The 16,232-nt window shown below is 46.4% G+C and overlaps 1 protein-coding gene across 2 annotated transcripts in view; it reads right to left on the bottom strand.

The window, feature by feature from the left end:
- LOC126921042 (insulin-like growth factor 2 mRNA-binding protein 1) overlaps positions 1-16,232 on the bottom strand; it is an 84,953-nt gene that overhangs the window by 42,527 nt on the left and 26,194 nt on the right. The window contains exon 1 of one of the 2 annotated variants that reach the window (XM_050732206.1): positions 13,708-15,527. The exons of the other annotated variant lie outside the window; for it this stretch is intronic. Coding sequence (XP_050588163.1) covers positions 13,708-13,796 — 89 coding nt within the window. The 5' untranslated portion in view covers positions 13,797-15,527. Of the gene's footprint in view, positions 1-13,707; positions 15,528-16,232 lie in introns of those variants that run through there. 2 annotated transcript variants of the gene reach the window in all.

Raw genomic sequence — 16,232 nt, 5'->3', positions numbered from 1 at the left:
CGATGCGTTCGACGGGCACATGCCGATTTACCTCGACACGCGGACAACGCGCTCCGGGGAAATATCACTGGGCGTTGGAACGCGCGGTCGAAACACGGAAGCGGAAAATTCGCGGACGGATCGGCGTCGAGTACCCGTAACACGCTTCTCCGTTACCCCTCGCGTCAACTTTGCTCCTTTCCAGGAAAAGGAGAGAAACTTTCGTCCAAGCACGCTCGTTTCATGCAAATTACATCGCGCGAACTTGCCTGGCCTCGATGTTTCGACTTTTACGTTCGCATCTCTCGCGCGATCTTTCCACCGCTCTATTATTCTGCCATTTCGTTACCCCTTGCACGCCAACTTTTCCAACTTTCACGCACGATCGGTCACGATCAGCGTCCAGCTTTCCGATCGAACGAACGGATAACGAGACGGAAAATGGCGCGTGGCGTTTCCGAAAAGAAAAGAAAGAGAAACGAGAAGAGGGAAGAAAAAGTCGGCTGTAAGTTTTCGCGAGAACTTTTGCCCCGGACTGTACTTAAATACTCGAAAAAAACTGAATCGAACCAGGAGAGCTCGACTGGATGGCTACGTTTAATCTCAAAGGGAGGACGATAGCGAAGAGGCCACGATTGAAAGAATTTGTTTGCTCTGCCATAATAAAAGAGGACTTGGTTTTGAAAGACACGCCCGATGCTTCTTTCCGCACCCCTCCAAGCCTTATCCCGTCGAGGCCGCGCAAATATCGGTTGTTCATCCGCGGCTTTTAACTCGCCGAGTAGCCACGTGGATCCGCAGCAACGATATCCGATCGCGATCGAAGTCGAAATCGAGCGAATCTACGTCCACCGAACTTTTTATTCGCCGCTCGATTATAAAAATCTAACGATCGCGTATCCTTTTCTTTCTCTCGTGTCCTCGCGACAAATCTAGAACTTGATTTATACGAAGCTGTCGAGAGACACAAGTTGGTTCGTATAACCGGGTCGTTGGTGTAACAGGAGTCCACCTACTTCTGCCCGCCATCTATGACTTTTCGTTCGGTTAATAGGAGTTCATGCTCGTATAACAGGATTCCGCGAAACATTTGCTCGCCGAACAGCTACGTAACAACGTTGCAAACTCGTATCCACAGCGAAGCGTGAGAGCGTGTCGCGTAACGCGTGCCTCTACACCGTTTACGTCTTACTGTTAGACGTTCGTACAGGTAAGCGAATCGACCGCTCTCGCTCGGCGATAGTTGGAACAATAGCAACTCCGCTAAAGTTGGCTTAATCAGGCAACCTTAAAATTTCGCTCGTGTAAACGGAGTTTTCGTACAACTGGCGTTCCACCGCGTAATTTCGCGATTGCGTTCAATGCCAGACATCGTGGACGTGGGATGGATCCCAATGATACAATTGCGACGATAAGCGAAAGGGGATAACAGGGAGCGACGTTCTCCTTAGCAAGGAGCGCGAAAGTAGACGAATAGCGAAACAGAGGAATAGGGGAAGCTAAAGTTTCGAATGGTTGGAAACTGGTCGAAAGCAACTATCGAAATAGCGCGACAGGTGGGAAGCGGTGGCCGGGCATCGTAGTAGCGCGCTGCCAGTTTCGAAAAACGTTCTCTGTCCGGTCTAAGATCCATCGTGTCCTAGTCGATCGATTAATAAATTCGCGAACCGTTTCTCTTTTCCTATTCCCGGAATAATGCCCGTTACAGCTGGCAATCTTACCTCGATCGACCATAATGCCGGGCTCTTTCAACCGAATAAAGGCTATAAAAAATAGAGTAGGACGCTGCGCGATCATCGCTCACCGATCTGTATCTCTTGGAAATTGTTGCCGCAAACCGAGCAAGCCCGCCTCCGTCTCTCATCCATACCTTTTTTTCCTTTCTTTTCTCTCCTTCTTACAATAACCCATCGACAAATTCAATTTTCGGTATACACCGATTACGAGAAAAATCTCTGTCCGACGTTAAACAGCGATACTTAGGCCCGCGTAATTTGCGGATAATACAACGGAGAAACGGAGAATCTGTCAATGGGTTGATCGGAGAGAGTCACGCGAGTCTCTCGAGCCGGCTGCAGACTCTCGGACGCGATCTTTCCGAAAGATCCAAGGGCGTGAAATCGCTGCGAACGCGTCTTACCTGAAACAAAGAAAGAGAAGGTGGATCGTTAGAGACGTCGGTTGGGAGATTTGGTCGCGCTTCGAGATACGAAACGGTGGGAGGAGAACGCGCGCGGTTACGGCGTACGTCGGATAGCCGGTGCCGGTACCGGTGCCATGCCGGTTCGTTGAAACCGACCGAACACGGATCGATTCGGCGAGACTACGAAAGTTAGTACTACGCGAAGCGATTACACGGCTGCCCGATCCGCGCCTACGAAAATTGACGGCGTGTACACTGATAACGAAGATGGGTCCGTCATTCCGTGCCAGTCCGCGCGCGTCTGTCCGCTTTACGCTTCTTCCTTTCTCTCGGTGAAAATATTTTCGCGCGGTTTCACCATCGCCGCTCCATGACAAATACCGACCTCCGTTTTCTCAGGCATCTCTGGATCCTACGAAGCCAGAAACCTATAAAGACCGGTCGAACAAAGCGTTCTTCGTCTTTCCGACTAGGTGCAAGGATATCAAGGGACGCGACGTCGTTACGATCTCTCTCGTAAGATCGCCAGATCAAGAAGAAGCGCGTTTGCAGCTTTCGTTTGGAAAAGCGCGAAATATTTAACGACGATATATCGGACGCGGTTATATTCGATCGTAATCGGGCGATTCGGTATCCGTGTCACCAGATCTTGTCTATTATGCACGTGTGCCGGATTTGGGAAAGTCGCAAGAGAGTTCAAAAGCAAATGGACCCAGATCCGCCGTGGTATCTTTAGCGATCGCGTATATCGTGGCAACGGTCTCTCTCTTCTAACGAGTCGCGTCGATCGACGTTCACTTTTGACCTACATTTCCACGGACGATTTATCCCCCTGCCCCTCGGATCGGATTAGACATTCCATCGTTAATAATTCCAGTTTAGACGTTCGAGCGAATGCTTCAAACGTTTACCGCAACCGGAATCTCTTTCGTAATAATTAGTCGCGCTTTCAGCGATTTACGCCGATTGCCGGATCGCGCTCGCTCGTCAAGTCGCGTTGCCTCTTTAGCGCGACGACGTTCGAGAGATTCGATCGATTCGGAACGCGGATCCGCCGATTATCGCCGAGAAATTGCGCATTTTACGCCGAATCTTCCTCGGAGATTTCAACAACGGACTTTCTACGTTTCGTATCTGCCGACTATTCTCAGGCGTGTTAGTTCGGAATCGCTGTTTGAATTTGGATCGGCGGACGAAGAACGACGCAGCCGATCGCGGCGATCTATCGGCGAACGAAAATGGCAGCGCGTATGATACATGTCAAGTTATGCGGTCGAGACGGAGGAGGTGTTGTCGGCGTCTGGAAAGAGCAAGGCCTGCTTCCAGGAAAGCCACGGGTCTGCGGTCAAATTATTTATGGCGATGCGAAATTAAAGAGTTTCGCCCCGTTTGAAAAGCAGCGGCGATCCCGGGCCCCGACGACTCCGATTTACGTCCTTGGCTGTGGTCGGCCGGTCGATCGACTCTCCTTACATCCTGCCCGGGAATCGTTCGAATTACGGCCGGCTACGAGATCCACCGCGAGCCATCGTAGACCAGCCACGAGCACCACCATACGTTCCGTTTTCTCGATCGAATCCGACGTATCCTCTCCGTCTCGATCGATCCAAGCGAAGCGTAACGTTTCGAGAAATTATCTCCGATCGTGCCCGGTTGGCGTAAAAATTCTACTCGCTGCTTGAACATCGAGTTGCTTCGTCGTCGGAATAATTAAAATACGGTGATCTTCTCGGACGTTCGAGAAGAGTCGATTACTCGCCCGGCGGTGGCGACGAATTCCCCTGAGAATAGCTGCAACGATTTTTCGTCGCCGCGTCTCTATCGAGATTCGCGTTTCGACGACGCGTAGAACGAAGAGAGGAGAGCCGGGACGAGCGACCAATCAAGACATTTTCCCATGAAAAACAATCGATTTCGCGCGATCGCCGCAATCCTCTCGACCGGCTCTTCCTAACGAGTTCGGATACGAGAGCCACGCGTTTCTGTCCGAGTAGATGGTCGCCGGTGTCGATGGTAGTGGCTCCTGGCGAAATGAAAGGACGAACGAAGGCGGGAGCGAGATGATCCGTGAAAGCGGCAGCGAAAAGAAGAAGGCGCGGTTCTCGGATAGGAGCAGAAGCGAGGTAACGAAGAGGGAGAGAAGCGGAGAAACGAGCGCGAGCGCGAAACTACGAAAGGATACGTGCGAGCGAGTGAAACGCGCGCCTGTCCGTATATGTGTGTGTGTGTGTGTGTGTATGCGTGTGTGTGTGTGCGAAAGAGAGGGTGAGAGACAGGCAGGGCGAGCAGGGGGAAGGAACGAGGGAGGAAGAGAGAGACAGAACCCCTTCTACTCCGATTCTACTCCCTCCGACCTTCTCCATCTCCTCTACCGCTTCCTCTTCCTTCTCCTCTCTGCCGCCCCACGTTCCCGTCCCTTCCTTCTCACAGGCAGAAAGTAATCAATACTTTGGGAAGGTGCGTGGGCGAAGCATACGCGCCTGTAGGTCGCGGCATCGTCCAAGTTTCGCGCAAATTTCACGCGAATCTGCCACCAACGACCAAAGACCGATCGGCGAGGATCGACGATGGTCCGGCAGCAGCCGTTTCGACGGACCGAGCCTAAAGTCTACGGGGAAATACCGCACCTCGACGATACTAAATCGCGAGCCTACGCGTGCAACGCGATATCCCCGGTGGTATCGTCGTTTCGCGAGACTTCGAAGCGGAAGAGCCCAGATTCTACCTGGGTCGAAGGCGATCGGAAGAAAGCGGGCACGAGGTCGTCGCGCTTCTTCCTCCGGGATGTTTAATGAAACGCGGCGATAATAAGGAGCGCTATGAAAGATGTTCGTAATGGAACGTTTCGGCCAACTTCGATCGGAAACGTCTGAAAAGTTGGTGGAAAAACGAGTGGAATGTAGGCGCGCGTCTTGTCGACGTCGTTGGATGGTGCGGCGAAATTTAAAAAAATCACCCTCGATACGCGCACGTTAGCCGCGTCGACTTCATTTCCCGAATCGGTCGACAGCCTGGGAAAATCGGGAAAAATCCATTAAACGTAAAATTCAATTTCTACCGAAGCAGAGAAAAAGATAATAGCCACGCACTTGATGCAAAATAACCAGCGTGCAGGGAGGAGGGAAAAAAAGCGGGACATAAATGAGAACTGTTTCCTGCATCGCGATCTCTTCGCTCGATCCTCCCATTCTCCTTTCAATCTCCTTTTATCCAGCGGCATTGCGCCGATTATAGTTTTAATCGAATTTACGGAATGCGGCTATTTTAGCCAAGGGCGAGGGGGAGGCGGGTTGAGGCGGGGCGCGCGAGGGTGGGAAAAAACGGCGTCTCGGCGCCGCCGGTAGACCAGCCAGGGATTAATTAAATGTACTACACGCCGGTACATTCGTTCCGCGATGCTGCACAGAGCGGGAAAGAGGCGAGTGCGCGACGTCGACATATTCCGCGCCGCAGAAAAGCAAAGAACTACGAGGACGACGAAGACGACGACGAAGACGATTTCACGGGGCTCCACGGACAAAAGCGCGTTAGAACGCGCGGGACGGTCTCAACCGCGGATTACGAAATTTAATTAAAATTTCCTACGGGGCCTGACTCGCGCCTCCTTCTTTTCTCGCAGTCTTCTCCGCTTTCCTCTTTTCCCACCGCGCGTATTGTTTCATCGAGCGTCACTCGATCGCTCCCCCGTCGTCTCTCGCGATTCGCTTCGACGGACGACGACGTTTGCGCGCGAGAAAGACGAAACCCGTCGTCTTGACCGGTGGTGATTGGACAGCGGCTGTCGAGATTGGATTTCGAATCCGAAAGCGTAGAAGAGCTTTCGCGAATCGATAAGCTAACCGAATAGAGACGATTTTTTCCTATTTGTATACCGTCCGGCAGCTAAAAGCGGCAGGTAGAATGCTTTTAAGGGTTCGCGGTTTCATCGGGGATAACGGAATTATCAGCGACTCTGTCTCTCGTAAGCTTGGACGAACTATAAACGGTAGCCTTAAACGCGACAGCTCGGACGCGGTTGGCTCTCGCGATTCTACAACAGTCGTTTCGAATTCGACCCGAGAGAAGTTTCATTTCCTCCGGCCAGTTTACCATTAATCTTGAATCGGACAACGAGACCACGATAAAGCCACCCACGCGAACGCGAGCCTATAGGACACGACGCACCAGATAGCCGGCTATACGTAGCTTCTTCTTTGTTGTTTTTCATCGCTGTATACCGGTGTTTGCTTCTTTACGACGTCCCGAGACGCGCACGTAAACCAACCAAAGACTCAACGTGGAAGCGGTAACGTTGAATAAGTGATGCTCCCACCTCGATCCTCCGAGGCAGATACGCGGCTCTGTACGTAAGTTCGCGTGACCTTCGTTCACGAGCACCAGAACGAGAAACGAAAAAGACGAGACCAATCAAAACGTAAACTCCGCGTTGGTCTAACCAACGAGTGGCCGGTGCGGCGACTCGTTGCGTGTGTTACCTGCGGACTCGCGGAAAAACGTATCGTGCGGCGTGTACGTCGCTGACAAATACCACTTGATACACGCTCGAGGTTCTGCGATTCCATTGGCTTCTTTTTCTTTTTTCTTTTTTTTTTTCCTACTTCCAAACAATTACGGGGCAAACGGTGTATCGAGAATTACGGTGGTAACGTTTGTGTCGGCTAACGGTTCGGTTTCATCGACGACGCGATATTTTCGACGAAGCAGCGTCGCGGTGAGTAGTCGATTAACGTACATCTGGCTGCAACGTACGCGCCAAACGAATAATGATACGACGAGAGATCTTAATTTCGGCGTATTAACTATAATCGCGTTAAGAAAGAGTCTGGGTGGCATGTAAATGAATTTTGTATTATACGTTATGCGCGTACCAGCGTATCGTAATTACACGTTATTACTTCGTATCACGACACCCTTATCTCGGCTGTTTCACGGCAATTATAATTTTGACGTGGATGATCTGGCTCGCCGAAGCCTCCGGGACCTTAACTCTCCAGGCGCGTCCACCTTTTCGATCGTCGACTTTCTTTTTACCGAGATTCCGAATTTTCCGTCCGCGTTTATCTAACGCGATACGCCGGTGTCAACGTCTCGATCGATCGACGATAGCGGCGCGTAAGAATCTACGTTGACGCTGATCCGTGGCAGTGCCGGCGAAGCTAGTTAAAACTCGCGATAGTTAAAATCCACGGGGTCGAAACGCGGTGGCTTTAACGCGCAGTGAGAATTAAGTGCATCCTTCGTCGTTTATTCGCGTCGAGGTGAGATAAGAGGACCATTAACACCGGAAGAAACCGCTGACTCTGGTACGAGCAGCTTCTTTACGGATTCGTTTGCTGTTCTCAGAACGAACGCGATGACGAAAGACGAAAGACTAGCCCGAAGAAACGACGCGACCTACCGATCGTTTCTCTTTCTTCCTCTTCTCTTCTTTTTTTCTCTCTCTCTCTCTCTCTCTCTCGTTCTTTTTAACGACGTTTCACGAGGTGTACGATCGTTCGGCGAGCTCGCGACGCACACCAAGAGAAAGTGCAAACAACTGCGAACGAGCTGACCCGGGAGAATTCCACAATTATCGCGAGGCTAACGCGCGCTACTCCGATTTGTAGTCGGCGAATGCGTCTTCCTAAACGAGGACACCGCTCGCGAAATAAATTCACCGCGCTTTAAGATAATACGTCGAACCAACTCGTTAACTGACTTACGTAAGTACGTACCTATTATTATGTAATTCTTTGGAAAATAATAAACGCATCGATCACATCGATCGGAGAACGCTATTTAAAGGCGAGCGCGATGCTCCAATTTCGAATTAGCGGATGTGCTTCGGCTCTCGCGTACCTCATTTTTTTTCCTGCCGATCGATAACGCTCGAGTTTTCACGGTAAACATTTTAGAATATCGCGATGTTCGACCAGATAAAATCGTACACGCTCGTTGCGTATTCGTTCGCGGCAACTAAATTTCTCGACGCTCTTTATCGCCACACGAAATTCCTTCAAATTTTCGAGCGATACAAGGACAGAAAGGCGACACATCGAAGTTAGTTGGCTGCTGAAGCGAGCAAAAGTCTCGTAGAAAGAAGACTAAAAGGAAAACACCGCCGACCTCGCTAAAGAAATAAAATAGTCAAACTGCAACATGGCATCCCGCTGGGAATAGCCATCACGTGTTATCTAGCAATTAAGTTCGAAAAATTTAGCGAACGTCCAGTTGGACAAATTGTAAAGTACAAATTAAGCAATAAAAAGGAAATTTTAGAAATAACCCTCCCCTGTAATTAGCCGACATATTCAGCGGTGTTACCATTTTTCTACCATAAATACCATAAATTGCTTTATCCAAAGATGCGGTCGAGCGAAACACACGAATCGTTTTTATCAAGTTGGACGAATCGTAATTTACGCCTTAAGTTTCGCGCATATTAAATTCTTCCCTCTTTTTTTTTTTATATAGATAACCAAGACCATAAGTGAAATTTTCTGAAATTCGACGTAATATAGAGCTGGGAAGAGAAAAAAAAAAAAAAGAAAAGAAGAGAAAAAGAAATAGCCGAAGCAGCAAGAAAGCGTGAACCTTAAAATCTACGTTAAAATCCGTTAATGGAGAAAATAAACGTTGTCGAACGTGGTGAAAGATGTCGTAATATTATGGTGGTTCAACTGGTATCAACTTGTATGCTAATGAATGTGCGTAGCAGTGAAGGCTGGTTTGCAAATGGCGGCCGTCTACCCTATGGAAACCGCCAGCCATTTCTACGCTACGAATTCTTCGTCTCGGCTCTTCCTTCCAGTAGAAAAGCCGAGGTTCTACCGATTTTCGCGTAACATCGGAAAATTAGTCTCCCGTTAAAGGGAACGAACGAGTTACGTGGAAACCAGGCGTACGATTTATCGCGCGTTTCGTTCACCGATTCCGTTCGCTGGGAATCTCGCAGCGTTTCGTTGCTCAAACGGGAGATGTCCGCGATAAAAACGCTAGCGTTTCGCTATTGTAACGCGGTGTTTTACGCGCGGAGAATCAACGAAAATAAGCTTATCGATCGAACTATTTCGTGCGGGGATTTTAAATTAGATCGCACACGGGATACCTTGGACGCGATGGCTCGATAATTAGATCGAAATTTTATTTCTTCGATGCAGTTTCGTAGAGAAAATTGCAGATTCGACGAGTTCCCATTAGCTCATTTCCGCGTATTTCCGTAATTAAAATTTTCTGAAATTTGCTCGAATTAAAAATCGTCTGCAAGAAACGCCGAATTTTCTTTGCTGCAAAGCATCGTTCGTTAAGGCGAATACGCATTACTACGGTCAAAAAGGAACGTGGATGGAACGACCGGCGAGTTAGCGGACCTCGCAGGTCATTTTCTTGGAACGTGGGTTTTTCTGAAAACGCCGAGATTTGGGAAAGAAGGGAACAGATGGAAACTACAAAGGAAATAACATTTGGGAATAGGAAAAGAATGTTCTTTGGAAACGGCTGACATCGCAACACGGATCAATAGGTGGAATACTCGGTCTTTGAGCGTATTCAAGGACTTAAAACTCAGGTAGAGAAAAATATTAAGGAACTAATTTCAACCTTCCTAGAAATCGGCCCGGACCTTTCGAAACACGATCAAACGGACGCAGATGCGGCCCTAACAATGCGGACAAGATATACCTGAACCTTTTGTTCGAGATTTCCCGAACAGAAATTTTGACGTAGACAAATGAAAACCTTTGAGAAATCGACGGATGGCTGACCCAAACGCGATCCTATCTCCACGGTCCCTGTATTTGCCTATTGTGAACGCACGAAAAGAAGGGAAAAGCTTTTGTGAACCGTCACAAACGTCTTTTGTAAATATTCGTTTGGAACAAAGATAACTATCTTGAAAATAACTTTTCTGTCAATTACTGCAATTTATCTTCGTTGCCACTTTCTCCGCAAGTACGTCCTTGGAAATTGCAGTTTTATTCGATGATCGTTACGTTAATCGTTAAGTGAAATAGAAATTAAAAACGCATTCGGATAAACTTCTATTTACGACGTATCGTTCGATCCGTTTGAGTTTTCCGCTCAAACTTCGCATATATAGACACCTACGTTACCGATGAGGAAAAAGTTTGATGCGCGTTTCCACCAAAAGATAGAGCCACGTACAACGCTCGCGCGCGTTTCGTGGGGACACGCAATATCGTTTATCAAAGTGTCGAACGTTTCCTTTTACACGCTTCGATCTATTCGTCGATTCATCGATAGATCATATTCCACCGTCATTGGTTAAGCATTGATCTGGCTATATTTGTATATCGTACATTAGATTGTATTAATATTAAAATTGTGTAATAAGTTATGCCGTCAATTCGTTGCTCGTCGCTATTCTCTACAAATTCTATCTATTTAGGTTTAATTATATCCGAATTAGAATCACCGCTTAATTATTTAGAAGAACATTTCGCAAAATCCGTGACGATCGTCCACAGATTTCGTACGATTTCACTCGAAAATGAATCGATCGTGTCGAAGAGCAACGCTGTCTAGTAGGTTACAATTAAGCTACGAACGTCGGTATAACGTGTTTATGGCGTGTAGCATGTCACGGCAATGCTGCCAACGTTAAAACTAAAACACGATCGAAGATTCTAAAGAAAATCTTACCGAAATTCGATTACAGGCGATCGACGATTACTAAACGAGCGAAAGATGTTTAGAACAAATACAAAACGAACATTTACTTTTCTTTCGGGAAATTATTCCATCTCGAAGATTCTCGTAGAATTAAAAAGTATCTCAAAGAGTAGTAGAAATCTATTACGGAAAAAGCACGAACAGCCAAAGACAAAAGATCGAATTATATTCGTAACGATACACCGACGATGACGATGCTCGTTGTAGGTACGAGATTGAGAAATGGCAGAAGCACGAAGTAGCACGAAACTCAGGCACCTCTCGCTCTGTGTGTGGAAAGTTTTAAGTAAGTACAAATCGAATGCTGGAATTCCACGTGTCTTCGAGAATATGCCGGTGTATTAACGTGTCCTGCATCGCTACAGCGAAATTCGAGTTTGGTGTATTCGACGCAAATTCTGTTCCACGCAATATGTAAATCGTCTCCGTAACTTCGTAACTATCGCCGAATATCCAACAGGCCAAATATTACTTTACTGCACCTAACCTCTACGTTTCCATTATCGATAATATCGCATCGTTACCGTATCGCGAAATAGACATTTTTTTTTCGAAAAATACAATTTTCTACTTTAATTCTAGAAAAGAGGAATTCCTAAATATAATCGATGCTACTACCTTCCTAAAATATTTTCAATTTTCCTGATTTAGTTTTGGCTGTGAAGCGGACGGGGCCATTGCTAGAACTATTTCAACTCCCTTCGTGTGCCATATTTTCATACTGTTTGCATTGACCTCGAAAAAAAAAAAAAAAAAAAAAAAACTAGTCACAACACGGTCATATATACTTTTATTCCGGATTATTTATGATGGCAGAAGAAAATCTCTGGGTTCCGGTATATAATTGATCATAATAGCGTTTCATCGTTTCATGTAAAATATCTTTGTCGGTGGCCACTCTCTATTTTTACGCCACCGTACGTTGGCATTACCGTGACACGTAAACGCCTGTATCTACTACGAGTGCCCACGTGGACATTTTTTTCGGCCGACCTTTATCGTGCGCCTCTTTCCAGTGAATCACTATTATAACGTTGCGTTTCGTTTCGGCCATCATATCTTCGAACTCGCGTCCACGATTCATTTATTCGGGATTATCGAATCTCAAATTTCCGCTAGATTACCGATTTCATTAAAGTTCGATAAAAATCTGTTTCTTCGCGTAACATAATCTCTTCGTTGTAACGACACGCGTGCTTGGCGTAATTTTTTAAATGATTTTTTTTTTTTTTTCATCACGGAATCGAATATTTTTCCGCGAAATATGCAAACCGAGAATTCTTAAATCGTTCGAGATGCGTTTTAAACGGCATTTTAGACATTTCGTCTGTACGGCGAATATTTCGGAACTACGACAAACGGAATTGCTATTGCCGTGCGACGAATGTTGTAAGCATATCGTCATTGGTATATCGCGGACAAGCAAGTGAATTAATTACAACGGTTGAGACGTTTCTCGGCCAAGTTAAATAAGCGTTAACGTAGAATTTTCATTTCCCGCCTTGTTGACGCCGAAACACCAGCCGAATTTCAGGGACGATGGCAAAGTTGTGCCACGTGCGATATCAAGGCCACGGCCAGCTTACCAAAAGGAAAAAACAAAAGTACCATAGTTACACAACGTGTAACCAGGAAGTTAAATAAGTAATAAAGAAAAGCGTATTCCGTTCCGTTAAGGACAAAGAATCGAGCCTATATTCAAGGCCTATTAACACGCGTTTCGGCTACTTGAAAAGTTATTACTCGGCTCGCTAGTATCGTTCCACATAAAGTTCTAGAAAAACAACTGGCTGGACAGAATGGTTAGCTTCTAACGACACGTACCACCACCAATGCCGAAAGATTTCACGAAATGAATCAGCTATTACGAAAGCTTCGACTTTGATAAAACTAACACGGCGAGCGAGCGCCGAATTTCCGTTTTAAAATCCTCGCTTCCAAGAACGTAACAGAAATCTACATTTTCTTTTTATTCATGGCCGATGGACTTGCCAAACGAATTCACGTAATTTTATACTTGTCACGCGCGAAATAAAGTATATACCGGAAGTCAATGTTCGATGTTTAGTTAGTCAGTGGGATGGATTACGATACGGTGAACCAATGGCTCGGATAGATCACGAAGGAAATATCTGCGACGAATTACATGGTTATCTACGGGACGATCAGACTAGAAGAGTAACGTACGTTAGACGATCGAACAAGCTTAAAGAAAAAAATGGCCATTACGTAATTTAATTACCAAAGCATTAAACGTGATTTTAAAATCTTATGTAACAACGACACGCAGTGGAATAAATGAAAAATTTCTCGCGTCAGGCACGATAAATTTCGTGGAACACAGTATCCATGTAATACCGTTAATATTTCATCGTCTTTGAAAAGTTACTTTCGTTGTGTGCTTATGTGCCTGCGTGTATATATATATATCGAGTGTTTGTGGATGATCTGTTGATACAGAGAATCGTTAGGTGAGCCCTAATATCGTTCATGTTTGTTATTATCAACCTATTGCCGAAAGCAAGCTTGTAACACCAACGTACCCGTAAATTTTTCCATATACCAAACGAAAATCTTTTCCAACGATGCACGGCTGTTTCTTGTTATTGTAGCAGTTGTAACGATACGTGCGTGCGTTTGTAAGTGATCTAGACTAGACTAGAAGAAAGATTTCGTTGGTTGGATAGGACGTTAAAACGTATCGAAGGAATAAAGCTGTTAAACGTATAGCGAGGATATAGGGAAAAACGCGAGGTAAAAATAAATGGAACAAATAGGCGAATCGTAGGGAGAAGAAAAGGCGCGAAATGGTTAGATACGCGGTGTGATCGGCGAATGGTATCGGTGAATTTCTAACCTCACCGGAAACGCGATACAAGTATCGGAGATTCGTAAATAGAGGATGACTAATTTACCTCGTGGCATCGCCGTTTTTCTCCTCCATTTCTAAACACTCCACATCCTTTACCAAAACGCTACCGTCTGCAAACTTATCCAGGGACATGATTTTCTGTTGTTGTTAATGTTCGTTGCCAATTTCACACAAAAACCGACGAATTATTTACAACAATACTCGAAGTTGTATTTAGCACTGTTCGATATAATATATATTATATTATATATTATGTATATATATATAAATTTATCTTTTCTTCTAAATATCTTTTATAATGCAGCTTTTCGCCGTTAGCTACCGCTAATCGACTGAGGTAGACAAACACTGGCACTAAACACTGGCTGATTTCTCGTTCGCGCGACAGAACGAGCACGAATGAAAGAGAGGAGAGCAAGAAAAAGGAAAACGAAAAGACGCACAGCGCGTATACACGGCCAAGACACCACGTATAAACTCTTTCTCTCGGTTCTCCGTATAGCAGCGTCCTCTCTCGCCTCCTTAATTCCGTACTCCTCCACGCGTGTTCCTTCTCCCTCTTTTTTCCAGATTCTCCGGCACACGCTTCGTCTCTTTCCTTGAACACGCGATATCGGTGTCTTTCTTCCTTCACCCTTTTCACAATGATGACACAAGACGACCACGCGTGGCACACGATAATCGGTAACGATTATTAAAGGCCTCGCGAGACAGCGTGGCAAACAAAAAGGAAAAACGAAATAACGATTTAAAGACAATCCACGCGGCACACTGCTAACAATAATTTCCTTTCAAATGATAGAACGAGTCTCGCCGTTGATCTCTTGTTCTCTCAACGACGGCCGAAAAGAAACTCTTGCGGGTGGAGTAGTTTCCGTACTTTCCTCCTTGCTCCGGCGGCTTTCTACTACCGTACCCCTTCCCCTCGATTCCCTTACCACCGCTTTCTCCTTCTTCCTTGCGCACGCTGCCGCCTCTCCTTCTCTCCTTCTAACTAACGGAGAAATCCCTCCACGTATCGAAGACGCGCGAGCACTTTTACCAACTAAACTGAACAGACAGTCTAGTGCTCGTACGTGATTGGTTGATCAGTACGATCTCGGGACTGTGCGTTATCCGGTTCCCGCTACTGCTCTCGAAGAAGAAGAAGAACAAGAAGAATGATGGACACCGTTTTACGCGATGACACAACGGGTTAGTAACGCCGGTAGAAAAAAAAAGATACGTCCTCCTCTCGCAATTACGTTGATCCTCTCTTTGTACGTAACACTTATATACATGTACGTATACGTCGAAGACGCACGTGGATTAATCGGTCGTGTTACAAAGGTGGTGTACCGATACGCCGTTTTACTCTACCGAATACGAAGTGACACGACACCCGGCCTCTTTACCGTGCGACTGCGTTTTAGTATATTCGTAAATGACACTGGCCTTAACTCAGTGCACGTATACGTGGGTGCGTCGTCCTTTCTCTGTTCTCCGATGATTCTTTCTTTCTCTTTCTTTCTCTCTCTCTCTCTCTCTCTCTCTCTCCCTCTTTCTCTTACTCTATCTTTCCCTCCCTTTCGTTCTCTACTACCCCTTTCTCCGTTTTTGCCGAGCGTTTCGATCAGCGCTGCTTGCGATCACGACGAATACGCGACGATCAATGGGGTATAAATGCGCGTCGAGACAGGCAGATTCTCGTCCGAGTTTAACGCACACCTATCGAAAAGCGCGAACGCACACGAATGTCGAATCGGAAGAAAAACACACACACGACTAACAGCAGCGTGCTACGCTGACGGCGGTTATATTGGCCGGGATATCTGGCGAGAAAGCGCGGTCGTACACTGATATTATTTTTATAACAACGCGGTGCGCGGCCGTCCTAGGCCGCGCCCAATATACCCCCACCATTCACCGGGTTTCCTCCCCTCCACCAACTGTTCCTCCCTCTCCCGATCAAGGGGAAGCCTTACTGTTCGTCCCCACCAAAGACATAGACCATCGTACCGGCGTGTGAGACTCGACAGAGAAGGGTGAATAGGAAAACGTTCTCCTCGACTATCCTGCGTGGGTATATCAAAGCTGGTACATTTTCTTCGCACGAATGCCATCTTGCTGCTCGTCGTTTTTTCCATCGTCGCGTTCAACGTACCTTTCTCTTCGCTTTCGACAAAAAACAATACTCGCGATAGATTTCATTCAACTATCTATTAAACACGTACATTTCTCGTATTTTCACACGACTGGCGTACCACGTTGCTCGTGTACAGAGTCGCCATCTGATGGATGCCGGTAAACACTAAAAGTTGTTTTTCCATTTCTCGCTCCATTCTCCTGCTACCTAATTTATGGCACTTCTGCGAAGTGTGCTGCGAACGCGAACAACGTAAAAGTGTCGTATGAGATAAAAATCGAGTCATCGCGTATACCGAGTTTCCACGACTTTCCTTCGGTATTCGATTATCCATACTTCTAAATACGTACCCTACGGTCTATTATATCGTACGAATACAATTTTTCCTGTTTCATGGAAAACCTGAACGATCGTAACGTAGACAGTTTGAAATATATAAACAT

This window comes from Bombus affinis, chromosome 10 (genome assembly GCF_024516045.1).
Source record: "Bombus affinis isolate iyBomAffi1 chromosome 10, iyBomAffi1.2, whole genome shotgun sequence".
NCBI classification, from domain to species: Eukaryota; Metazoa; Arthropoda; class Insecta; order Hymenoptera; family Apidae; genus Bombus; species Bombus affinis.
Note: the sequence above shows the minus strand (reverse complement) of the source record. Positions and strands in the feature narration are given on the sequence as shown.